The following is a 26422-nucleotide window of genomic DNA, read 5'->3' as shown; positions in this document are numbered from 1 at the left end:
CTCGGTTATAAATGGGCTTCTCCAGCAGGTGTTAATAAAAAAGTGAGGAGAGAGGCTCGGGCTGTGTTCCTTTAGCCCAGACTGGTTCTGTTAGACACTCCGGTCCTGTGGCGTAAGAATGGACTGCAGAAGTCACCTGGGGTTTTCATTTCCTTGTCTGAAGTCGTAAGCCAGAGCGGTGTCGTGTTTGGAAATACAGCCTTCTTGGGTTTTATGGCTCCGTGACACCCACAGTTGGAGTTTATTTTCCTTGCTCTCTGGAACTGGTTGATTCTGCTTTTTGCACTCCATCAGCATAGACCGGTTTATGAATATACTGCATCTCCATCGGTCGGGCTGCAGAGGACTCATCCATTTCGAAGGCAGCAAGCAGAGAGCTCCGTGTGTGCCCCAGCAGGACCAGCCACAATCATCATTATAAATGCAGGAGCTAGAGTGGGTCCTCTGGCAACCCATAAACACCATGCCTCCCATGGATGCAAAGTATTTTACTCAGTGAGGTGCTATCGAGGTAAAGGAGACCTTCTTGAACCCTGGATTTTTAGAGGTAAAGAGTCTGAATTCCACCCCCACCCCCATGCACACACATAAGGATTTGCTATCCTTCCCAGCTGCTGAACCACAGAGAGTCTGGATTCTGTCATTCCAGGTTCTGGGTTCTTTCCTGCCAGCCCTCAATACCGATGCAGGGCAGCGCGTCTTAGGACAGCACCCTGAACCCCGATGGCTGTGCCTTTTTTTTCTTCCCGCACCGCTTTGCCGCAAGCCCGGAAGGTTGCCGGGACGGTCCTTCCGAAGCTCTCGTTCCCGTTATTTGGTTCACTTGCAGCTGGATTTTCGCCTACTGACTTAGAACCACCACACGTCAAGCCACCACACTCCCCGTTGCTGTCTTGGCTTCTCGCTTCCCACGCCAGCCGGGCAGCATCAGGCCGAGGGGGACTCTCTCCCCAGGGTTCAGCAAGTGCCCCGCAAGCAACGGGACAGAGGTATACGGCGGTCCGCAGATCAGAGTGTGTCCGCCTCGTCCGACCCTCGCGGCAACCTGTGGGGAGAGGCAGAGAATGTATTATTTTTTCAGAACCAACGAAGCCTGTATTTGGTGAACTCCTTTTACAGATCAAGGACTCAGCTGCACAGATTTACACTCAGGCCCTCCGCTCACTCTTCAGGGACTTTGTAAAGTTATAGAAAGCTATTTTTAAAAGTTGTAAAAAATTATAAAAAGGTGCCCTTTGGAAGAACGAATTCACAGAAGGCGGCCCCTTCCTCTGGGGGTGACTGCCTTTCCCAGGACAGGCCTCAGGCTGGATTTCAGCCCGCTGGTCCCCGTGAAGAAGCTGGGTAGACATTAAGGCGGGTTATGCTCCCTTTGTATAGATGAGCAAACTGAGGCTCAGGAAGGCTAACGTCTCAGGCAAAGTGACAGAGCTTCTTGGACTTGGACCTGGGATTAAACCTCAGCTCTGCTGAGACCTGGGTGATTTCGCAGGCCTGCAAGAGAAGCCTCCCACCGCCCCTGCTCAGTGCTCCGAGAGCAGGTGCAGGAGCAAAATCGCCCCCAGGGGGCCCTTTTGCACGAGGGAGCAGTCTCTTCGCAAAACGGTGGCTCTTAGAGGATAGCCTATCGGAGTTGTCGGGTGCAGAGTCCCCCGGGGACTTTGGCAAGACGCAGATTCTATTCAGAAGGCCTGGGCTGAGCCTGGGAATCTGTGTGTCCGACTCGCTCCCAAGAGTCACTGCCTCTGCTGGTCCACGGACCCCCCCCCCCACCTTTGATTAGCAGAGCCTTCGCATAGGAGACCCTGGTCATTAAGTTCTACCTTTTCCCGCTGCTCCAAAGACGTGACGAGAAGGAAAACCAACAGATGTTTGTGGAGCACCTGCTATGCCCTGGGCCCAGTTCCTGTCCCTGGCCAGGTGAGGAAACAGCCGCACCGAGCAGGATACAAGCAATGCGTCACTTGTCATATCTCCTGCAAGTAAAAATTGGCAACAAGTCAAGAAAAATGAAGTGGACTGAACTGACTCTATAGGAGAGGCCGTGGCAAAGGGAAATACAGGACCCATGAGAGCCTAGTGATGGCACCTTAACCAACCTTGGGGGGAATAGATGAGCCCCTGAGGGAGCAGTTCTATAATGAAGACAATGATAGCGACCAGATCCATAGCTACTATTTATTACCCGAGTACCAGGCACCGTGCTGCCCCGGGTACATACTGATATTATGTAATTGGCTCAAGAAGCCTACGACCTACTAATTCCTCCCCATTTCACAGATTGGAAAACTGAAACAGAGCTGGATGAGTGTTTGATTTTACAGTTTATCTTCTGTGTCTAGCATGACGGATGCGGGAAGTGATTGAATGCCTCTGGGGGCTCTTTCTCAGGGTGGTCTCGACCGAGGTCACCGTGATCCGGGAGCTTCTCTGAGAAGCAGACTCCTGGACCCCACTGTAAACGTGCTGAATCTGAATCTGCAAGGGGGGCCCAGGAACCTGCCTCTCCCATACCTGCCTAGTGAAGTGGGTGACATCACTGCCTTGAGAAATTGGCCTCTTGGAAAGAAACCGTGAAGTCACGCAGGGCGTCCCCAATCCATTCATCTCCGTCTGTCATCCTTGTCGCAAAAATGCCAGTGGCTCATTAAGCAGAAATGAGTACTGGGTATACGGCTCTTCATTTGTTTAATAACTGCACACAGAAGCACACAGAGGGCGTTTCGAAATCAGCAAGAAGGAGGCAAGAGGGATCTCATGCACTGAATCAACTCGGTAGGAAAATCAAGACATCTGATCAAGTATTTATTGCTCGAGGCAAGATTTTGAAGACGGGCTCTTTAGGCAAACTTGTCTGAAATGTCCTTAAAGCATTCTAAAGCAAATAAAAGAGAAAAACTCACCCAGAAGGATATAGGAAATCTTTTCATCCCCCGAGATGCTCAATGATAAGTGATTTTTATAAAGAGACAATTAAATTGGGAGTGCCATTAGACAAATCCGTTTAAAGACAAGTCCCTTAATTGCAGACGTTAGATTTAGGCACAGCTACTGGTGAGGCGAGTGGATCTCCGATAGTTTAGCTTTCAGTACTTTGGTCTCCTGCAGATTGGTCTTTTACTCTTTGTAGGTTGGGGGCATAGAAATAGAACCTGGAGACCATGCCGCGGACCGGCCCAGGGGCCGGATGGAACCGATGCATCGTATCCCTGCCTCGGGCAGCCCTGTGCTTCAAGCAGTTCGGCACCTCAAATCAGTGGTTCTCCCCGATTCTTTCCTCTCACTTCCTGACTGGGGAGCACCTGGGAAGCAGCTAAACTCCAAACCCCTGGCTCAGAGATTCTTTTTTTTTTTAAACGTTTATTTATTTTTGAGACAGAGAAAGACAGAGCATGAACAGGGGAGGGGCAGAGAGAGAGAGGGAGACACAGAATCAGAAGCAGGCTCCAGGCTCCGAGCCATCAGCCCAGAGCCCGACGCGGGGCTCGAACTCACGGACCGTGAGATCGTGACCTGAGCTGAAGTCGGACGCTTAACCGACCGAGCCACCCAGGCGCCCTCAGAGATTCTTATTCAGCAGGTCAGAGGTGAAGCCTGGGGACCGCTTCAGTGCTGGGACCGCTGCAGGTGGTCCAAGAACTCTGCTTAAGAATGAGCGCCCTTTTGTGTTTCGTTTCAGAGAACAGGGCAGGAGTAAGAAGTTGAGGGGTTTTCAAACATGGCTTGTAAAGAGTACGCAGCGGGGCGCCCCGCACCCCGATAGAACCCCTGAGAAGGGCAGGCGGGTCGGCATCGGTATGAGGGTGACGCGCCCCTGGGGTTGAGGACCATGAGGCTGCAGGAGCCTGGGCTTCCCCACACTCTGCTCTGGGCATCCTGTGGGGACAGCAGTAGCACGTGTGGGAAGAGCTATCCAAATGCAGCTGGCCTTGACCAGTACAGTATCGGGCGGAATTAAATGGGGGTGCTGGCCATCAGGGCCGCGGGAGTTCAGAGCAGGAGAGGCCGCGACGGGGGACGTTGGGTCTTCAGTTGTGCTTTGAAGGGTGAATGCACTTTTGATCATCCCGCAGGAGCTGGGAGGGTGTTTTCGAGGGGCAGGTGTGACAAAAGCCCTGACTGAGGATGAGCATGGTTCCTGAGAAACTCAGTGTGGAAACTTGGCCTGGCCAGGGAGCTGTAGGGCAGGAGGCACCGGCTGGGCTGGGCTGGGCTGGGCGGGGCTGGGTGACCCGTAGCACTGACTGGGGCAGGGAGTCCTCATGGGACCTCCGGCATGACACGTGCTGTAGGGAGATGCCCCTCTGGGGTGCAGGTGGGTTAGGAGGGTGGACCCTGCTATCCACCCAGTTAGAGGAGTTGAGGCCCCAGACTGGTGCAGTGGTCAAGGGGGCGGAGAACACAGAAGTTTGCAGGGGACAGAAAGATAAAGTCATAGACACTCAGAATGGCTCCAGATCTGTTATGAGCAATCACGTGGTATTAAGATGTCATAAAGAGGGGCGCCTGGGTGGCCCAGTCGGTTAAGCGTCCGACTTCAGCCAGGTCACGATCTCGCGGTCCGGGAGTTCGAGCCCCGCGTCGGGCTCTGGGCTGATGGCTCGGAGCCTGGAGCCTGTTTCCGATTCTGTGTCTCCCTCTCTCTCTGCCCCTCCCCCGCTCATGCTCTGTCTCTCTCTGTCCCAAAAATAAATAAACGTTGAAAAAAAATTTTTTAAATAAGATGTCATAAAGATAGAAAAACAGGCACTGAAACTTACTGAAGATCCAGGCTGCCTAGACCCTCCTCACTTGTCTGCCATGTTGGAGAAAGATGGGTATGGCGGAGCGAATTCACTGAAAGCTGATAATTCCAGCTGATTTTACCCTTTTTCCCAATCTCCTCTCTTTATACCAGGTCTACCGAGCTAAAAATTACCTTAAGTAATTCATTTTCATTTCCCACACCTATTTAATTGATGACCGTGTAGAGTAAAACAACCAGAAAGGAGATGCAGGAAAAGAGAAGGGGTCCCCTGGGACCCCAGCATCTCCTTTCTTGAGCAATGAAAGTAAACCATGTTCGCTAGTTCGGTCATTACTTCCTTACGCGTTCTGATAGAATTCCTGGTGTTCCCTTGGCCATTTTCCTAGTGAAGAAACTAAGGAAGCTTTGCTAGAGTCGTGGTGACAGGAAGTCGTGTGGTAGAGTGTGGGGGGGACATTATAGGTTACAGAGGTGGGTAGAACTCAAGGTAATCACTGTTCCTTCCCAGGTAGACCATTCCATGCTGCCTTCCTAGCTCTGCTTCCTCCTGCCCAAGCGAGTGAGCACCTAGCTACTGCCTTAGATCTGCAAAGGAAGGAAGGACAGGCTAAGAGTTCTTGGATAGAAACCCTTAACACTTCCGTACACGTTGCATTTGCTAGGTTTGTGTGAAGGCTTCCAAGAGTCAAGGGAGTGGACCCTTCAGTAGCAGGAACTGGACAGAGGGGGGTGAGTGTCTACATCTCAGCCACTTTGTGGTGAGCACCATTGGTCATGCTCCTGAACGTGGTCACCTTGTGTCCTGTGCTTGGGGGCTGGTGACAAACAGGGTGAGCCTTTGGGGAGGAGCATGAGGGAACCCCGTGGTCATGATTGGCTGCCATTTTGGCATTGGGGAGCAATCTTTTCTCAGGCCTCCTGGAATTGCTAGGCTTCCTCGTATCTCAGCTCTAGGATCCATGGTTTCGCGTCCATACACCCACAGCTGCGTGATCCTGAAATTTTTGTCCACCTTACGCTCCCATTTTTCCCATCCCGAGAGTATCTATTTCTGGGGAAGGTGAGAACTCATCCCACAGCAGAGCCTCGTAGCATCAGCCCGTTCTAGAAACATGTTGTGAGCCTCTCGCTCTGTGAGCTGGGCACCGTGCCAGATGCTAAGCATAGAATGACAAAGTATCCGAGGTCCTTGTTCTCCAGGAGAGGAGACAGCTACGTAAGCAGGAAGTGCTGTTGGGTATCTTCAGACTCCGGTGCCGTCGTCTGTAAAAGTGAGATGCTGTGTGTCTATGCCAGAGGCTCCTTGTGAGGACTGAAATGAAAAGCACTTAGAACAGTGTCTGGCACATGGTAAGCATGGGGTAAGGGGCGGCTAGAGTTATTTCTGTCATTATGATGCCCCTGTTGCCATTAGCACTGACCTACCTCGTGCCCAAGGTAGGTCTGCCGGGTGCAGAATGGAAGGAGGGAGGTAAGGACCCAGGAAGGTTCTTCAGGGCAGGTCATTTTTGAGCTGGATCTTGCAGGGAGAGGAGGAATTGACCAAGAAGACAAAACAGAGAGGAATGTTCCAAACTGAGAGAAAGTGGAGAAGGCCCAGGGGTGTGCAGACATCAGCTAGTTTGGGGAACGCAGTGGTTCTGGGGGGCAGGGGAGGCCTCGCATGCACACCTTGGGTTTCTCTGTGACGTAGGAGTAGCATCGTGCTGAGCGACGGGAGCCTTGAGGAGACCAGGGAAGATCGTGACAGCCCCATGTGGAGGATGTGAGGGACAAAGGCCACCCTGTGGGATTTAGGGGAGGGTGGACACTGAGTTTGGGGGCCAGCAAATAGGTAAAATCCACAGGAGAGAAACAGTAGGAGATTCTGATCTACAGTCTTTCGGATATGGTAGGAGAAGTGGTTTGGTTTTTTTTTTTAATGTTTATTTATTTTTGAGAGAGACAGAGCATGAGCAGGGGAGGGGCAGAGAGAAAGGGAGACACAGAATCCAAATCCAAAGCAGGCTCCAGGCTCTGAGCTGTCAGCACAGAGCCCGACGCGGGGCTCAAACTCACAAACTGTGAGATCATGCCCTGAACTGAAGTCGGACGCTTAACCAGCTGAGCCACCCCGGGCGCCCCGGAGAGGCTGTGTTTAACAGGAGAACCAGAGCAGGCTTCAGGAGGGAAAGTGTGGGCATGGAGAGATGACTTAAACATCTAAACACAGACCATGGGAGCCATGGATGATGTGCCAGGAAAGTGGGCTCTATTTCTATCTGGGGTTTAAACAAAGGAGTGACATCAGGTTGGTGCCCTCAGGATGTCACTTTGGCAGAACTGTGGGGGTTAAACTACAGAAGGCCACACGGGAAACAGATACTTGGAGAAAACTCTAAGTCCCCAGAACCCTGCAGTGCCCCCTGATGTGGATTCCAGCTGTCAAGTTCAGAGAGCTCTGTCTGCATCACACACATGCCATACGGCCTTCCCCCTCCCCACCATCTTGCTCTTATTGGCTAGGCTTCTCCCAGGCCCACCCACAGCCCACAAGACCCAACCATGCCCCCCACCGGTGCTAGATCATGTCCCGGAATTTGCAAGGTCATCCCAAAGATGCCCCAAGGGCTAGTCTGTCCCGAGGGCTAGTCTGTCCCGAAGCTCCCCTAAGTTTAGAGCATCTCTGAGAAGCTTCAGAGACATTGTCATGGAACCAAGGGGTGTTGGGTGTGTGCACCTGCCACCGGGGCCCAGGAATGGGTAGTGGAGCCTCCGTACAGTTTGAACAGCCCAACTGTGGATGCCACATGAGTGGGCCAGCGAGCCCAGCCACCATGCTCAGACTTCATGGAGGTCAAGTGTGGACGTGAAGAGATGAGCTAAATAGCCCACAGACCATGGAAGCCTTGCCTCCCCATGGGGGCACCTGAGCCCTATGACCACGAATCCTCCTAAAGCATCATCCCCAGGTTCCAGATGAGGGAATTAAGGCTAGCAGTACTGATGCCGCTTGTGGAGGGACATGCCATTAGTGGACTTGAACCTAGGGCTGGCTTCTAGTCCCATGCCTGTTAGAAAGTGAATTTGCAACTACGTGGATGGAACTAGAGGATATTATGCTAAGCGAAATTGGTCAGAGAAAGACAAATACCCTATGACTTCACTCACGTGAGGACTTGAAGAGACAAAACAGATGAACATAAGGGAAGGGAAGCAAAACTAATATCAAAACAGGGAGGGGGACAAAACACAGGAGACCCTTAAATACAGAGAACAAACAGAGGGTTGCGGGAGGGGTGGTGGGAGGGGGGATGGGCTACATGGGCAAGGAATCTACTCCTGAAATCATTGCTTCACTCTATGCTAATCAACTTGGATGTAAGGTGTAAATTGAAGAAGAAGAAGAAGAAGAAGAATTAAAATGAAAGTGCCGGCTGAAAAGGATTATGTTCACATGACAGTGGTAAAATTGTAGACACCATGGCATTTCCTAGAGCAGGTCTGGTTAAAGTCCCAGGGGTTTCTGTGATCACATAGAGCGCATTCACTTCCCCTTCCTGCTGCTGGTGAGCCTAATACTTAGCCTGATGGCCGTGTGACCCACATGGCTAATCCCTGGGTCCCTGAGCTCCCTCGAGGCGGGAAACCAGAGCGGGTGGGTGCCGGGTGGGCGTCACCAACCCTGCTGGTGTCTTCAGTGGGGGTCCGCGTCCGTGCCCACAGTCCCAAGGTGGGTACGAGTGGTGTTCTAGGTCTCTTCCCCCCCCCCCCCCCCGAACTCACGTGTGCCTCTCGCCCTCCTTGTGCTGCAGATCCTGGCGCCCCTGTGAAATTGCCTTGTCTGCCAGTGAAACTGTCCCCTCCGCTACCTCCAAAGAAAGTCATGATCTGTATGCCTGTAGGGGGGCCAGACCTCTCCCTGGCGTCCTACGCGGCCCAGAAGAGCGGCCAGCAGAGCGGGGCCCAGCACCACCACACGGTCCTGCCGTCCCAGATCCAGCACCAGCTACAGTACGGCAGCCTCGGGCCACACCTGCCCTCCACCACCGGCTCCCTCCCCATGCACCCCTCCGGCTGCAGGATGATAGAGGAGCTGAACAAAACGCTGGCCATGACCATGCAGAGGCTGGAAAGGTAACTGGCGGGGAGCGGGGGGGACGGGAGGGAGGGCAGGAGGGGGGTGGGCTCGGCCGGGTAAGGTGGTCGGGGATCTGACCATGACTGAGGAATATCAAGACCAGGGTAAGGGCTCATTCTCACTTGGGGTGGGGGGCGGGGGGCGGGGAGGGGAGTTTGAAAGTAAATCCAGACCGAAAACCGAATGCCAAGGGAAGTATGGGAGAAAAAAAAAAAATGTCGCCTGTCACATTTATCAGAAAGGAGAAGTGGGACATCTGGATGGCTCAGTCAGTTGAGCATCTGACTCTTGATTTCAGCTCGGGTCATGATCCCAGGGTTGTGAGATCAAGCCCCACGTTGGACTCTGTGCTGACAGTGTGGAGCCTGCTCTTGGGATTCTCTCTCTCCCCCTCCCGCCCCCTCTCCCCTCTGCCCCTCTCCCCGCTCTTTCTGAAAAAAAAAAAAAAAAAGAAGAAAAAGTAACAGATATACCCACATATGTACTGTATAAATAGCATATGTGTAAATATATAAATACATAGATATATAATACATATTAAACGTTTATATTTGTAATAAATTACATACTATATAAAATAGATATTTAATGTAAGTTTTAAATATAAATATATTAGTATACGTATTTATATGCGAGTATATGTAAGTACATAAATATATATAAAGGGTAACATATATGTGTTTTATATATAACACATATGCTTCTATAACTGTTAACATTTCTTGAAAACATATACACACAGTTATTAGTAGTGGAGGGCACCTGGGTGGCTCAGTTGGTTAAGCGTCCAACTTCTGCTCAGGTCATGATCTCAAGGTTCATGAGTTCAAGCATCACGTGAGGCTCTGTGCTGACAGCTTAGAGCCTGGAGCCTGTTTCGGATTCTGTGCCTCCCTCTCTGTCTCTGCCCCTCCCCCACTCGTGCTCGCTCGCTCTGTCTCTCTCTCTCTCTCAAAAATAAACAAACATTAAAGAAATTAAAAAAAAATAGTGGCTATCCCTCAGATGGGGAGAAGGAGAGAAATTCTTTTATTTTTCTATTTCATATATTTCTGTACTGCTAATTTTTTATTTTGTGTATATTATTTTTATGATGGAGAAAGATGATCTGAATATAAAATAAGAAAGGATGAGAGCCGGCAGGACAGCAGCGGAGAAGTAGGGGGCAAGGAGAGGTAGAAAGGCACGCCCTTGTTTTTGCTGAAGAAGGAAGCGGGGTCTTGTAGTCTGATTACTGAGCCATTAATGTTTAGCCACCCCTGATGCAGCCCCCTCCTTCTCCAGAATCCTCCTCTAGTTACCTTGCTGGGAGATGTGCGAAGAGAATCTGAAGGACTCATTCTGAATTGTGTGTGTGTGTGTGTGTGTGTGAGTGTGTGAGAGAGAGAGAGAGAGTGTGTGTGTGTCTGTGTGTTCAAATACCACCCCACTTCTGCCAGATTTCCCAGCGTGATTCCAAGGCATGTTGCTTGACCTAATTCCCTAGCATCACAGGAAGAAAGTGTTGCACTCCACCGTGCAGAAGGTGTCTGAGTTCAGGACCGTCTGTATCTGTCCCAGAGTAGTGACAGCTGTTAGCTGGGCCCTACAGATGGGAGAATTGTAGTCTGGAGGGCCTGCTGGTCACCAGAGGGCCAGAGGCAAGATGAACCTGGTCAGGAGCTTTCTGATCTAGTGTCCAGACTCTCAGCCATGTATTCTGGGTTTGGGTTCTAATCGATTCCAGAGGAAGTAGTCGTTGCTAGGAATTCTGACTTGGTGGTATATTAATATCCACCCTCACTGAGAAAAGATTGCTTTGGCCCCTTACCATCCTTTCCAACTACTGTTATTGTTAATAAGGAAGGTAGTCATTTCAAATTTGGATGGCACTTTTTAGTCTTCGATAGACTATTATCATCTTAATCCTCACATCAGCTAGGGAGGCTGGGTTAGTAGAGAAACTAAGGCAGGCTAAGTGAGCTCCCCAATGCCAGCTTCTCGGAAGAGTGGTCCACAGATTGCTTGTTGGCCATCTGCAACCCTACAGGTACAGAAACTGAGAGCAAGCTTTTAGACACTTTCCTACTGATTGGACAATGATTTCATGTCTGTTGAATATGATAATAGAAAAGGGTTTCATTTTTTATATATTTTCTATTATGTTTTACAAAAGCATCAGTTTGTGATCGATTGAAAATATAAATATCCCAACCAACCGGCCAACAGAACTGGTCCTTCCTCACAGATGTGTTGAAAAGCACCATCCCAGGTAGTAAATCGAGGGGACACATCCCCCAGCCTGGGTCTTCCTAATGCAAATCCAGAACTCTTTCCGCAACAGGACAGCTGTTGTCCTGGAGACAGCTAATACTCAACATAATTCCCGATCCCCACGTCGACTATATATCCAGTAAGTCTCTGTATCTCATGGGAACTTGAATCAATTGAAAGAGATTCTCGCAGGAACTCAGGACAGCATGTTAGTTGCTAAATACGTCTCTACTCAAAGGATGCCACTTTAAGAGTTTCCATGGAAAGTACTAACCAAGTGACACGCTGTTCTTCAGTCATTTCTGCGCGTGTTTGCAGAACATTTCAGTTGAGTGTAGACCAATGGATAGGTCTTTTGGACCCAAACCGGGTCAGGTTCTTTACTGAAATGAATCAAAGAAAACAGATTTGTTCTGTTCCATAATATCACAATATAATATGGACACAGGGGATAGGAAAGGGAACAGCATGACCAAGGCAGCCCCCTGTGCTCGGTGCTACCCTCAGACTCTTATCACTTCCTGTCTCACTCCCTTCCTGTCTTCGGTCAAGACACAGGGTTGTTCTGATAGACCAGCCAGGACATAAGGAATTCATGTATATATCACTCTAACAAGATCACCCTCCAGAGAAAGAGAAGCCTACCACCGAAACAAATAAAGATGGAGAGATTTGGAGGCACCTGGGTGGCTCGGTTGGTTGAGCATCCGACTCTTGATTTTGGCTCAGGTCGTGATCTCACGGTTCGTGGGCTTGAGCCCCTCAGTGGGCTCTGTTCTGGCTCAGGCCAGAAATCTGGACGTCACCCTTAACACCCTTCTTTATCTTGTATTTCATGTCTGATGGGTCTGCAAATCCTATCAGGTCTATACTGAGAGCCACTTTGTACCTGCTCCTGCTACCCAGTGGCCTAACCTCCACTGTCCCTCCCTCCTGGTCTCCTGTTTCCATTCCTTCTCCTTCAGTCAGACAGACAATGTGTAACAAAAATCAGATCATGACATGGGGCGGCCTGGGTGGCCCAGTCAGTTAAGTGTCCGACTTCGGCTCAGGTCACAATCTCACGGTTCGTGGGTTCGAGCTCCACATCGGGCTGTGTGCTGACAGCTCGGAGCCTGGAGCCCTGCTTGGGATTCTGTGTCTCCCTCTCTCTCTGCCCACCCCCCGCTCGCACTCTGTCTTTCTCTCTCTCTCTCAAAAATAAACATTAAAATCTTTTTTTTTTTTTTTTCAAAAATCAGATCATGACTGAATTCATTTTCGAGGACGGCCATCACAAGGGACCTCAGACTAGGGCACTTAAACAACAGGAGTTTCTGTGCTCACAGCTCTGGAGGCTGGAAGTCCAAGATCAAAGTGTCACAGGGCTGGTTTCTCCTGAGGCCTCTCTCTCCTTGGTTTGTAGATGGTCATCTTCTCTCCTGATCTCTGCTCAGGACCTGTCCCACTCCATAACCTCATGTTAGATAGACTGAAGTAGGTTGTTAACTCTAATGTGAATGTTTCTGGAAATACGGCTGTATGAGCAAGTCCAGACCAGTGATGGTCAACCAGATGCCGAAAGACTTCCAGAACCATGCTGAACTCTCAGCAATGCTTATTGAGTACCGCATGCCAAGCATCGTGGTAGTCACACAATAACATCTGTGGCCTTTCCTTTAAAATAATAATATTGATAAGTGTAGGCATGTGACTAGTTGAGTGTGCTTGCTTATAATGTCCCCATTTTTATATTTATACATTAGCTGGGGATTAAGTTACTACCTGTCAAGAATATTAAAAAAAAAAAGAAGTAACTTCAACTTTGGACAGAAGCAAATGAAATCAGTAGCCCCCGCCCCCAAGATTCCTTCAATCTTTCGAATCCCATTATACCAGAATTAGAGAACTTTCAAAGGGCACAGCTGATTCATAGTCCTAGGATAAATCCATTCCATGGTGACAAGTACTTTTTTTTCATGTGACCTCCAGGGTCACAGGGAATTCTAAAGAATAATTCACGGTCCTGAACTAGATGATTTCCAAGGGGTTTTTTTGTAGCCGTTGACAGTCTAATTACTGCTTGTGTTAATAACGCTTCCGTCTACAAATCAGAGTGCTCTGTGATGGTAAGCAGATGTACATTGGTGCCCTGGCAAGAACGAAACTGAGCACCTAAGTGTCATTTGCTTATAAAGTAGCACTGGTTTGAAGAAGTTCAGTGTTTTGTTCGTCACATATGAAACAACGTGCGTTTTTAAAGAAATGCGTTTCCGGGAAAGGACTTTCCTCCTCGTATTGATGACCGTATTTGTCCCTGACCTCAACACCGGTATCGTCAGCCTCCTATTTTAGGTCATATCTTTGTGAAGCATACATTTCTCTTCAAGTGGTGGCACGTCGGCAGGGTTTTATAATTTAACTCTCATTCTAAGGGGGGGCGTGACGTGATTTCAGTGCAAGGTGAGGTCACTGGGAGCAAGACCGATCTTCCCCTGCGAGGTGAGGAACAGACTGCTTAAAAGGAAGGTTAATGAGACCACGCAAACCATTGGCATCTTTTGAAGTCTTAAGAGGATAAAAAAAGGGAAGTATGTTTTCAAAAGAGAATCTGCTCCTGAATTCCTACGTGTGCATCAGCAGAAACCCTGCTCTTGCCCGATGCATGACTGTTGATTCTTTGGTCTTCTCAGAAACCGTTGTCCGGGAAGATTTTTCGGGCAAAAAAAATACAAAAACTCTAAAGGAAGTGTTTTGATAAGTTCATGGGCAATATCCATAATGACTGGTTGATGAAAAATGGCCAGGGTTTAAGTATAGCCCTAGTTAAAACCGCCACCCCCAGCATTGACCGATAGGAAGCTCACCACACCAGTGTTATCCTCTGAGAAAGCAAACCGGTTTCTCCATTCAGCTGATGAGGAACCCAACCTGGTGTGTGAGACCCTGGTGAGTGGCCCAGCCGGGTCTCAAGCATAGGCCTCCTCACTGCACGTCCTACCCTCCTGGCATCCAGCCAAGCGTGACCCAAGACCCCTGCTGGTGTCTGCGGACAAAGTCGTGTGAGAAAGCCACCACTGTTTGGCTTCTCCGTCAGGACCGGAGGATGCTGGGAAGGGTGGGCTGCGGGTCAGACTGTGTGTGCCTTAGGGTTTTCTTTTCTGACACCCAGCCCAGACAGGATTTCAGAAATGTGGGTCCCTGGTCCTCGTAAAGGGCAGAGAAAGGGTTGTGAATGAATTAATTTAAATTCATCACCACTGCTGGGGAGAAAGAAGCTCCAAACACATTCTCCACTCGGGAAGGCTCAGACCCTAGTCTATATATAGAACGGCATAGTTTCCTGCTGACTAAAGTCCCACCAAAAAAAAAACCCCACAAAAAACAAAGCTCTGATGTTGAGTTTCTTATCTTAGAAGGCCACGATAAAACACACAAAGCGTGCCTGCTTGCCTAAAATGAAGCCGATTAACGATTTTCTTGGATTTCAGTGGTTATTTCTGTCACTCTTCAGCCTCGGGCGCTGCAACTTGTACCCTAATTTCTCACACGTTTTTGGTCTCCAGGAAGACAACCGTTCTCTCTCCCCTCCGAAAACCCTCTTTGTAACTCGTGGGCACCAGAACTCAAAAGCTCTCCCTCTGGAAGTCTCATTTCACTTTCAGTGTTACATTTGTAGATAATCAATTTTCTCTGTCCTTCGAGGAGATCAACTCCGTCTTAAAAACTTTAACGAAGCGTTGCGTCTGAAATCCGATGCCAGAAAGCGGTCTCTCCTTATTACACGTTTTCCTTCAGTAAGGGATGATAAAATGGTCCCCAAGTATTTTCAAGGAAGATTGGGATTTAAAATAGACGGTTTTTAACTTCAAAACCTGTCCACATTTTCCTAAAAGAGTATCAAAGGTGTTTGATAATCCCCCGACGCATGGATGAGGCCCAGTGTCCTTCTGTGCCTCTGCCCATTAACCATGTGATGGAGGTAAAGCGAAGATAATGAAGCTTCCTTGTCAAGAGGCCAACTGTGGTCATGACCCTGAATTCTTGTAGAGGTTTTGGCATGCATTTCTTTATGAATTATTAAAAAAAAAAGCTCTTTCTCCCTTACCAGTAGTAAACATGACAGATAAGACAGGCTCTTAATTTTCAAAGTCCAAGGATTTCTTAGAAACACGTGACTATTTGCTAGGAAAATGGCGGAGAGGAGGTGGATGGAAATCTGAGGGATGCGTTTGTAATCTCAATCTGTGTGTTTCCTACTTGGCTTAGTAAGAGTCAAAAGGGGGAGTCGGATTTTCCAAAGACTCAATCAATGTTATTCTTCTTGGAGATAGGACTGAGTGAGCAAATAAAACTTTTCACTTCTGCCATGTATCATGGGGACACGACGAAGGAGCAGAGAGTTGGAAACGTATGCTTTTTCTGATGTAGGACTGCCCTTTTGCTCTCAAGCTTTTAGACGTCTTCTGTTTTCAGTGTGTTGAAAGCAGTGGGCATCCCGTTTGAGGTAAATTCTTCTTTATACTCTCCTGTTGGTTCATTTTTTTTTTTTTCCTTGAGGGAAGATACCATTTTTGGTCAACGAAGGCAAAACAGCGTCCGCATCCTTGTGGGCTTACGTTTCAGTGGAGGAGACCGATGAAAACATAATGTGCTTAAAGCAGGGAGGGGGCACTGAAGAAAAATAAGGCAGGGAAGTGGGACAAGATGATGGTGAGGCCTTTCTACCCTCAATGACATAGGCATCAATGTGGCCACAAGACACCCACTGCATTCCCCCTTTTTAGTGACAGCACTCCATTATCCAAGGCTGGATTATTCAGCCTCTCAGTTATTCTCCTGTCTCCTGCGTCCTCTTCTGCCTGAACACCTACTCACCCTGAAACTATTATGCTGCCTGAGTCCAGAATTCAGACCTGCTTCTGTGTTCCATAATAGCCTTGGGGCTCTTCAGAGCAAACTTCCTAGCAAGAGAGTAGTTGGGTTCTGCGAGCATCTCTTATCCTTGCTTTTTGATAGATGGAAAATTATGTTTCCCAGTGTGTTTTCTGGAATTTGGGGTGCAGACGGCATTTCACAGCACGCACGTGTACAAGAAAATCGTCGGCCTCGAGGGTTCTCTGGGGCAAGACGGCATGGGTGGTGCCGAGGGCACAGGCTCAGGACATAAACCCACGTTTATGTCCCTGCCGTGATCACAACCACGTGATCACTTGTTTTCTGAGAAACGTAATGCCCTCGTCCGTAAGATCGTAACAGTACCCTTCCTAACTTTGCAGCGTTTTGTGCAAGTTAAATGAGATGATGAACATTGGCAAAGCACTTTTCTAGGGCCCTTAAAGGACCATTTGTGTTAGCTATTGTCATTGTTTGGCAGGATGCCCCCCACTCCTTCATCCTGAGCCGTGGAGCCCCTGCTATATTTAATGCGTAGAATGGAAACAGTCAAAATGGCACAGCTGTCCGATGTGTCGTAAATATCATTGCATGTTCATCCCTAAGACATTTGCTGAGACAATTACAACATTTGGAGCTACGTGAAGGGGAAACAGAATCTCCTCTTTTTCCCCATCCCTGGAGAATAATTTAGGGCCTTTGGTGTTTATTTAAATTCATTATAGAATGTCATAGAAGAAGAAACCACCTAGATTTCATCTAGCCCGACTACCTCACCTTACAAGACAGTCTAACTCTGGACAGTCTTAATGGAAGTGACCTGATGGGCTGTGAGTATAAAATTGGAAAATGTGAGTATAAAACTGGAAACGAGCTGGGTGGCTCAGTCGGTTGAGTGTCCGACTTCAGCTCAGGTCATGATCTCGCGGTTCGTGGGTTTGAGCCCTGCTTCAGGCTCTGTGCTGACAGCACAGAGCCTAGAGCCTGCTTCGGATTCTGTGTTTCCTTCTCTCTCTGCCCCTCCCCTGCTCACACCCTGTCTCTCATAAATGAATAAATGTTTAAAAAAAATTTATTTAATTAGAAAACATAACGACCTTAACTCTTTCTTACACATGTTCTGTGCTCACGTAGTCCCAAGATGGAAGGCACGTGAGTACCATGACATTCTTCCTGGCCTAGGTCTCTTTGCCTTATCTCAGATTATTTTCTTAGGGAAACACTCTCTAGATCACGGTTTCCAAAACCTTAATTCTCCTTCCACAAGGATATTTTCCCTATGAGGGCAAGGCTCTAAAGGTCACGGGGATCGTTATTTTATGAATTAAATCATAGATACGATGCGTCCTACTCTGATTCCAGGAGACTTCAGTTCAAATATTTGCCTGACTTTTCCATCAGTTCCAAAAGCATGCACAAAAACGGGGCTGGGGGATAAAGATAATTAATAACCCGCCTCCATCAGCGATGCTCACGGTAGGTGGGGCAGGGGGTAGATGCATAGACACGTAATCACAACGTAAGGTGACCAGTGCTCTCTCAGAGGTGGGCTCAGGGCCTGGCAGCAGAGAGAAGGGCCTGGTTTCTATTAAAAAAGTCAGAAAAGGTTGCTCAAAAGCAATGGCACATGAGCTATCCCCGAAGGGAGGGGGGTGCCCCAGGCCACACTCCGAGGGGATAGTTCGGAGCCTGAGCGATGGCAGGAACAGAGAGGAGGCAGGAAGGCTCCCAGTGTGCTTGGGAAGCAGCAAGCGGCCCAGTGTGGCTGGCTCTGGGGTGAAGAATAGTAACAGAGAAGGTCGAAAGGAAGCATAGGACCATCTCATGAGGCGTCCCCCTCGTCCAGGCCATGGGGTGGACTTTATCACGGTGACAGTGAGACCCTTCAGAAGTCTTCAGTGGGAGAAGTACCCGATCAGACCTGTCTAGCAGCCCTGGAGATGGTGGGGAGGGGAAGGTTCTGGAAGCAGGGAAAGGTTCAGAGCCATAGCAGGACTTCCGCTTCTGCCTGGGCAGCGGTACGGTGACGTCAGTAAGGGGTAAGGTTCTGCTGTCTTTCTGCCTGAGATCGGTAACGCTTGCACCACTGCAGCTGTGACCTTGGCCGTGTGCCTCACTTTTCCTCTCTAAAACGGGGGCATAACAGTAGGACCTACCCAACAGGGTTGTTGCGAGGCTTGCCTGAACCAGTATGTGGCACAGGGTGAGCTGTTAAAATGTCAACTGTTACCCTCTTTGTGTGCAGTAGTATGGTAACGGTAAAGGAAGGTTCCATTGGCGGGGATGAGAGGCTTTATGTTTACCCGTGGTTCTAGTTCCCAGGCAGCTAACTGGGGAGAGGAACCGTGAACACAAACCACAGGCAACGAGATCCATCTGAATGCCAAGCAAACTCAGTGCTCCATCCCAAGGAGTTTTGCTGTGAATGGTCTAGAAGGGATCTTATTACATGAGTCAGCTTTTTCCTCCAGGAGTCTGACCGGGTCCCCAGTTGGTGTGGTGACTCTTTCAGGCCACTGGGGTGTCATTTTGTAAATCACTGACCTGGCTCACTCAAGAGCCCGCTCGGAGCTCTTGCGTTGGTGGGGTGACCGCTCAGGGCCTGGAGCAGGGATGCAGGGAATTTCTGCAGCGGACGTCTGATAGCATCAGTGGGATGGCTGCACCCTCAAGGACCAGCCTGGGACACAGCAGGTCAAGAACTTAGGAGAAAGGATCCGGACGGTTCCTGATCATCCAGCGGATGCTGCGGACTCCCAACGGTCGTTGCCACGGGTGCCTTGGAGAGACTTACATGGTACCACTGTGAGGACACGGCAAGTAGCAAAGCTGTTGCAGATATCCTGGGCCAGTGGCTCCCAAATGGGCAGTTTTGCCGCCACGGGACTTTTGGCAATGTCAGGTGATATTTTTGTTTGCCACAACTGGAGAAGGTGCCACTGGTATCTACTGGGTAGAGACCAGGGACGCTGCTAAGCCCCCTGCAGTGACCCTCACCACAAGGAGTTGTCTGTCAGGCCCGAGTGGGAGTCGTGCCGATGCCGAGAGAATCTGGTCTGGGCCATTATTTAGCCAAAATGTGAGATATGCATTCTTGGTAGCACATCAGTTGAGCGTAGGACAACTTTTCTCTAAAAGTTTTTAACAGTCGCGTATTTAGTTTAACCTAAGTTATAAACACGCATAATAATTAGCACATAAAACCCGTGGTTACAAAGCTGTTGCTTAAGATGAGGCTGAAATGGCGTTTGTGTTCTTTATGTTTCAATTTGGGGGAGAGACAGAGGGGCACCTGGGTGGCTCAGTCGGATGAGCATCAGACTCTTGATTTCGGCTCAGGTCACAATCCAGGATCTTGGAATCAAACCCTGCATCGGACTCCACACTGAGCATGAAGCCTCCTTACGATTCTGCATCTCTCTCTCTCTCTCTCTCTCTCTCTCTCTCTGCCCCTCTTCCACTCATGCGCACTCTCTCTCTAAAATAAAAAAAATAAAATAGTATAAATGGACTTCAAATATGGCGGGCGCGCGCGCGCGCACACACACACACACACACACACACACACACACACACGAAGTGAGTGTAGGTGTGATCGAGGTTAGGAAACGTTGGTTTAAGCCAGCGATCAGAAAAGCTTGTTGTTTTTCCGTTGACCGTATTCCTCATGCGGTCCTTTCATCCCTGTGACCTCTTCATTTCCATAACTGGAAGCCTGTACCTCCCACTCCCCTTCACCCATTTGCCCATCCCCCCCCCCATCTCCCCTCTGGCAGCCACCAGTGTGTCCTCTGTATTCATGGGTCTGTTTCTGCTTATTCGTTCTGGTTTTTAGATTCCACGTATAAGTGAAATCATATGGTATTTGTCTTTCCCTGACTTCTTTCACTTAGCATAATACCCTCTAGGTTTATCCATGTTGTTGCAAACAGCAAAAATCTCACTCTTTTTTATGGCGGTGCATTATTCCATTGTGGAGATACAGATATATGTCTGTCTGTCTATATAGACGTATATACCACATCCTTTTTATCCATTCACCTATTGAAGGACACCTAGGTTACTTTCATGTCTTGGCTATTTTAAACAATGCTGCAATAAACATACCGGGCATACATGTGTTCGTGTCTTCACTTTCTTTGTGTAAACACCCAGTAGTGGAGTAGGGTAGTTTTATTTGTTTTTTTTTTAATTTATGTTTATTTATTTTTGAGGGCGAGGGGGAGACAGAGCGTGAGCAGGGGAAGGGCAGAGAGAGAGGGAGACACAGAATCCGAAGCAGGCTCCAGGCTCCGAGCCGTCAACACAGAGCCCGACGCAAGGGTCGGACTCACGAACTGTGAGTTCATGATCTGAGCTGAAGTTGGACGCTCAGCCGACTGAGCCACCCAGGCACCCCTGGGTAGTTTTATTTTTTAATTTTATTTTTAAAATTTTGAGGAACCATGCTGTTTTCCACTGTGGCTGCACCAGTTTGCATTCCCACCAACAAGGCATGAGGGTTCCTTTTTCTCCACATCCTCACCAACACTTGGTATTTTTTGCCACACCGTTCTGACATGTGTAAGGTGATACCTCATTGTGGTTCCAATTTACATTTCTCTGATGATAAATGATGTTGATCATCTTTTCAGGTGTCTGTTGGCCATCGGATGTCTTCTTTGGAAAACTGTTCAGACCCTTTGCCCATATTTTAATTGGTTTGTTTGTTTGATATTGAGTTGTAGAAGTTCTTTATATATTTTGGTTATTAACCCCTTGTTGGATATGTCATTTGCACATATCTTTTCCCATCCAGTAGGTCGCCTTGTTTTATTGATGGTTTCCTGTGCTGTGCAAACACTTTTTCTTTTGGTGTATTCCCAATGGTTTAATTTGTTTTTGTTTCCTTTGCTTGAGGAGACAAATCTAGAAAGTTGTTGCTAAGGCCAAAGAGAGCCCTACCTATGCTCACTTCTAGGATTTTTATGGTTTCAGGTCTTACATTTAGGTCCTTAATCCATTTTCAGTTTATTTTTGTGTATATTGTAAGAAAGTGATTCAGTTTCATTCTTTTGCATTTGGCTCTCGAGTTTGCCCAGCAGCATTTATTGAAGAGATGGTCTTTTCTCCATTGTGTAGTCTTGCCTCCTTTGTTGTAGACGAACGACCATTAAAGCGTGGGTTTATTTCTGGGTTCTCTGTTCTTTTCTGTTGATCTGCATGTCTGTTTTTGTGCCAGTACCATACAGCTTTGTAGTATATCTTGAAATCTGGGATTATGATCCACCCCCCCACCCCAGCTTTGTTCTGCTTTCTCAAGATTGCTTTGGCTCTTTGGGGCCTTTTGTGGTTCCACACAAATTTCAGAACACATTTTCTGATAGTTCAGATAGTAAATATTTGAGGCTCTATTGCAACTACTCACCTCTGCCTTTTGGAGCAAAAGAGGCCAAGGCAGTCAGCATGATGAGGTCCTCAGATGAGTCAACAGATGAGTCCCTTTCCCAACCTGACCGCTTACAATGCAGCGTCCAAGATGAAGCCTTTAAACTCCGTGCCCAAGGGTGGCCTGACTGTGGTAAGGTAGAACACTATTACTTTCTCTGGTTAGTAAGATTTAAAATACTTACAAAGAAGTCATGCTATCTTGTACACGTTTCCTCCACCTTGCACATGTACAGTTAGTGGGGTTTGTCTTTAATGTAAGTTCACAGTCTTCCCAGTATCCCAATTCAGTTTTTAGGTACAGCGTACTAAAACATGATGAGTTCAAATTCCCACCCCCTTCTGTACGACCTGGGTCCTCACGGGCCTATTAACTGCCCTCCCAGAGCCTCACTTTCCTGCCTACCAAAACAAGGATAATGACACTTCTCCTGCCGAGTTGTTATAAAGATGAAATGAGATGCCAGATGTGGAAGTTTCTAGAACAGTGGACAACCCGACCAGTAAATGTTCACTTTCTCCACTCCCTCCTTTCCTTCTCTTCCTCACTTCTTCCACATATTTGATGAGGATGCCCCCTTTTTGTCGTTAAGCCATTGATGAAAGTGCCTGCCCTTCAAGGAGACTACAGCTTGGCTGGGGAGGGGAGGCAGCAAGCAAACAGATGATCACAGTTTTCACAGTGGTGGAGTCCCTGGAGAACATAGGCATCACCTCAGGCATCGCCTGACACAGATATTAAAAGCTACATAAAATTAACCCCGTGGAGGTGGGAGGGGAGCACATTCCAGGCCAAGAGCATGTAACACGTCGTTGCATGTGGCTGAGGGGTAAGTTACATGGAGATAGGAAACGGAACGAGGGTGGGTTTAATAATATGGGTCCAAAGGATACAGGAGTGCTGATGCATAGGGGCACATGCACCCCAATGTTTATAGCAGCGCTTTCAACAGTAGCCAAATTATGGAAAGAGCCGAAATGTCCATCAACTGATGAATGGATAAAGAAGATGTGGTTTATATATACAATGGACTACTACTTGGCAATGAGAAAGAACGAAATCGTGCCACGTGCCGCAACGTGGATGGAACTGGAGGGTCTTATGCTGAGTAAAATAAGTCAGAGAAAGACAGATATCGTATGTTTTCATTCATGTGAAGCTTGAGAAACTTAACCGAAGACCATGGGGGAAGGGAAGGGGGAAAAAATAGTTACAGAGAGGGAGAGAGGCAAACCATTAAGAGACTCTTAAATACAGAGAACAAACTGAGGGTTGATGCGGGGGCAGTGGATGGAGGAAATCGGTGATGGGCATTGAGGAGAGCACTTGTTGGGATGAGCACTGGGTGTTGTATGTAAGTGATGAATCACGGGAATCTACCCCCAAAACCAAGAGCACGCTTTACACACTGTATGTTAGCCAACTTAACAATATATTACATTTTGAAAAATAATAATAATATGGGTCAAGTTGTGCAGGGTCCTGCACATCGTGCTGTGTTTAAACTATTGCTCCCAGGCTGATGGTTTTCACTTCTCTTTAACAGTGAGAACTTTTCCTGGGAGCAGATCTGCTAAGTGACAACTCTATTATAGAAAACCAGCCTTTGCTAAGACTGATGTTCGGCTAGGTGTTCCCCTTCCTGCCCACAAACACCAGGGGTGGAGGCCAGATGTAATCAGGTGGTCCGTTGACGTTGATTTAGTTCTTGGCCTTGACTAGTATAGCTCATAAGGTAACTGGATTTTCCCTTTGTGTCACTCTTGGAGCATTGGTTTTGTGGACGGGGCAGGTATTCAGAATCCTAATGGGCGAAGCAAGGCGATCTGGGGTTTTGGCAAGTTGCCCTGACAGCGGTGTGAACAGTCTGAAGCTGAGAGTACTTTGAATCCACTTGGAAGGCCATTTCTCTAAATACCAGGAGAGGGCCTCGCTTACAGGCACGTCACATGCACGAACCCTCCTCTTACGATAGGTTTCCCTAATTTTGCCCAAGGAGACTGGGGCTCAGAGAGGTTAAATAATTAGCCCATTGTAAAGATTTGACAGTCAGTGGCAAAACTTGAACTCGGATGTGTATATCTTGACTCCTCAGACTGAGGTCCCATAACAAACTTTCCAGCCTCCCCTCAGCTAACTCTCCTCTCCTTTGTTTTTTCTTGCTGCCCTTTGGCTCCCCAGTGACCCGCTGTGTGGGATTATCTGGGTATTTGCCTTCTACCCAGCACCTTTCCTCACATACCGCTGGCAGCCAGTGGATATTTATGAATCAGACCCTTCTGATGGATGCACCTCGCTTCCCGGGAGGCACCTTTTTTATCCTTTGTATATCCTTGTGGTAAACTAGACATTCTATCACCTGCTAGATGCATACTTCAGCAAGATGAAGTGATTGGCCAGGCGGGGTCTTCAGAAGTATCTCGAGGGCCCCCAACAGGTGCTCGCCGATCACCATGACCGGTCCCTGTTTCACGAGGTGGGTGGCCTGATGCCTCGCACCTGCCACCGTGGCCGGCGGGCCCTCCTTACGGTCCTGTCCTCCTCGAGGTCTCAGTCTCCCCTGCACCTGTTGTGAAGGAGGAGGAACCACGGCCTCTTGTTTATCACGGCCTAGCCGTGAGGCTGAATCTCTTTTTTTTTTTTTTTGACGTTTTATTTATTTTTGAGACAGGGAAAGACAGAGCATGAACAGGGGAGGGTCAGAGAGAGAGGGAGACACAGAATCTGAAGCAGGCTCCAGGCTCTGAGCTGTCAGCACAGAGCCCGACGCGGGGCTCGAACTCACGAACCATGAGATCACGACCCTAGCCGAAGTCAGACGCTTAACGACTGAGCCACCCAGGCGCCCCTTGGGCTGAATCTCTTAACCTTCCTTTGCATGATCTTTCTCCTTTCTTCATCCTCTTGAGACAATTTGGAGCCTTCTGTCTTTTAAAATTTTTTTAGCATTTATTTATTTTTGAAGGACAGAGAGAGAAAGAGTGTGAGTGGGTGGAGGGGCGGGGGGGGGGGGGGGAGACACAGAATCGGAAGCAGGCTCCAGGCTCCGAGCCATCAGCACAGAGCCCGACGCAGGGCTCAAACTCACAGGCCGTGAGAGCATGACCTGAGCTGAAGTCGGAAGCTTAACCGACTGAGCCACCCAGGTGCCCCTATTTTTTTTTTTAATTTTTGCTATGCGCTTCCTAATTTGCCTACAGTGAACTTAAATGGTCTTCATAATGAAGCAAACCATTTTTAATTAAAATATATATTTTATCTGAGTGGGTTCAATTTAAGAGGTAAAGCCAAGAACAACGTCATCATTGTCCCCTGGACAACTGATCTACGAAATAACCAGACTGACATGACCCGTGGCTGCTGAGAGTCTGACACTGTCCTTGGGAGAGAAATCCCTCTAAGGCATCCAGGAACCTGTTGACCCTGATGGTCACACATGCATCTCCAGCCTCGTGGTCCCGCCTCTACTCTTCCTCTACGTCTCCGTCCATGACATTCAAAATTATTTCAGTCTCCTGGGGCACCTGGGTGGCTCAGTTGGTCGAGTGTCTGACTTTAGCTCAGGTCATGATCTCATGGTTCATGGGTTTGAGCCCCGCATCGGGCTCTGTGCTGACAGCTCAGAGCCTGGAGCCTGCGTCGGAATCTGCATCTCCCTGTCCCTCTCCCTCTCTCTCTCTGCCCCTTCCCCGCTCTCTTCTCCCTCTGTCTCAAAATAAATAAACATTGAAAAAATTAAAAAAAAAAAAACTATTTCAGTCTCTGCCACACTCAGCCCCTCCCAGTCATTGCTGTGTAGCTTTGAAAGCCAGAACCTCCTGCGTTCTCTCTTTCTTCCCTGGATCCCTAGCTTTCCCCTCAAATCGGTGCTTTTACTCCTTCTGTGAAACATGTGGGTGTGCAAAGGAACCTTCCTCTGACACTTGGAGATGTGTGTCTTCACCGTAAATATTTCTGGAATTCAAATTATTTCAAAAAAAAAACAACGTGTTTTTATTTTTCTAAATTGCGATAAATGCGCAAGACAAAAACATTGTTACCATCCTAACCATTTTAACGGGTACAGTGGACTGGCATTAGGTCGACCCACACCGCTGTGAAAGCCTCATCCCCATCCGTCAGGAAGTTCTGCCCTGAAATGTTTAGCTGGGAGATAAGAAATGGGACTTGACATGCCCGGCAGACCCTTCGTCCCTGAGGACGGGGACATCGGAGTTTTAGAAAGGTTCTGATGCATTTCTGTGACATGTGAGCCAGAATTAATGGTCTCTCTGCTTCTTGCCTTCGAACAGCTCTGAGCAGCGGGTCCCCTGTTCCACTTCTTACCACAGCTCTGCTTTGCACTCCGCTGATGGCGTCACAAAAGCAGGACCTCTGGGCCTTCCAGAAATAAGACAAGTGCCAACCGTCGTGATTGAATGTGATGACAATAAAGAAAACGTGCCTCATGAATCCGACTACGAAGACTCTTCCTGCCTCTACACAAGAGAAGAGGAAGAGGAGGAGGAGGAGGAGGAGGGTGACAGCTCTCTGTATACCAGTGGGTACCCGCCCCCCCCTCAGCTCTTCCCCGGGGAGGGGGGGAAGGCGGGGCTCATGGGGGGAGCTGCCCTCCGCTCTGGGTTCCAATCCGGGCGTCCACTGGCCCGGGGTCATAGGGCAGCTTAGTGAGGAAGATGAAAGGGTAAATGTCCCCCAGGGACCCTCATCGCTGCAAAACTTGCACCATCACGCTGCCCCTTTCTTACCTCCTAGGTGGCTTTTTCTTCTTCTGACTGCTTCCCTTGGGATCCGACCCCGTTTCTGGAAAAAAAAAAAAAAAATGAGGGAGGGACCCTGAAACTCAGTTCCAGTCCACAAAGTACTCAGAAATACTAGCCACTGTGTATGCAACAAATTCATTTGTAAATGTACCTCAGTGTTCCAGAAGGCCTGAATTGAAATTTCTCATTTAAGGCCTTCACCTGCGCCAGGACCCAAGAGAAGCAAGGGGAAAAAA

The 26422-nt window shown here is 48.5% G+C and overlaps 1 protein-coding gene across 7 annotated transcripts in view; it reads left to right on the top strand.

The window, feature by feature from the left end:
- Positions 1-26422, top strand: part of PHACTR1 (phosphatase and actin regulator 1) — a 561485-nt gene that overhangs the window by 484946 nt on the left and 50117 nt on the right. For 5 of the 7 annotated variants that reach the window (XM_043590813.1, XM_043590811.1, XM_043590815.1 and 2 more), the window contains 2 exons: positions 8542-8863; positions 25716-25963. In XM_043590813.1, coding sequence (XP_043446748.1) covers positions 8542-8863; positions 25716-25963 — 570 coding nt within the window. The remainder of the gene's footprint in view (positions 1-8541; positions 8864-25715; positions 25964-26422) is intronic. The other 2 variants (XM_043590814.1, XM_043590817.1) reach the window with 1 other exon arrangement.

The sequence above is a fragment of the Prionailurus bengalensis genome, chromosome B2 (genome assembly GCF_016509475.1).
Source record: "Prionailurus bengalensis isolate Pbe53 chromosome B2, Fcat_Pben_1.1_paternal_pri, whole genome shotgun sequence".
Lineage (NCBI taxonomy): Eukaryota > Metazoa > Chordata > Mammalia > Carnivora > Felidae > Prionailurus > Prionailurus bengalensis.
Note: the sequence above shows the minus strand (reverse complement) of the source record. Positions and strands in the feature narration are given on the sequence as shown.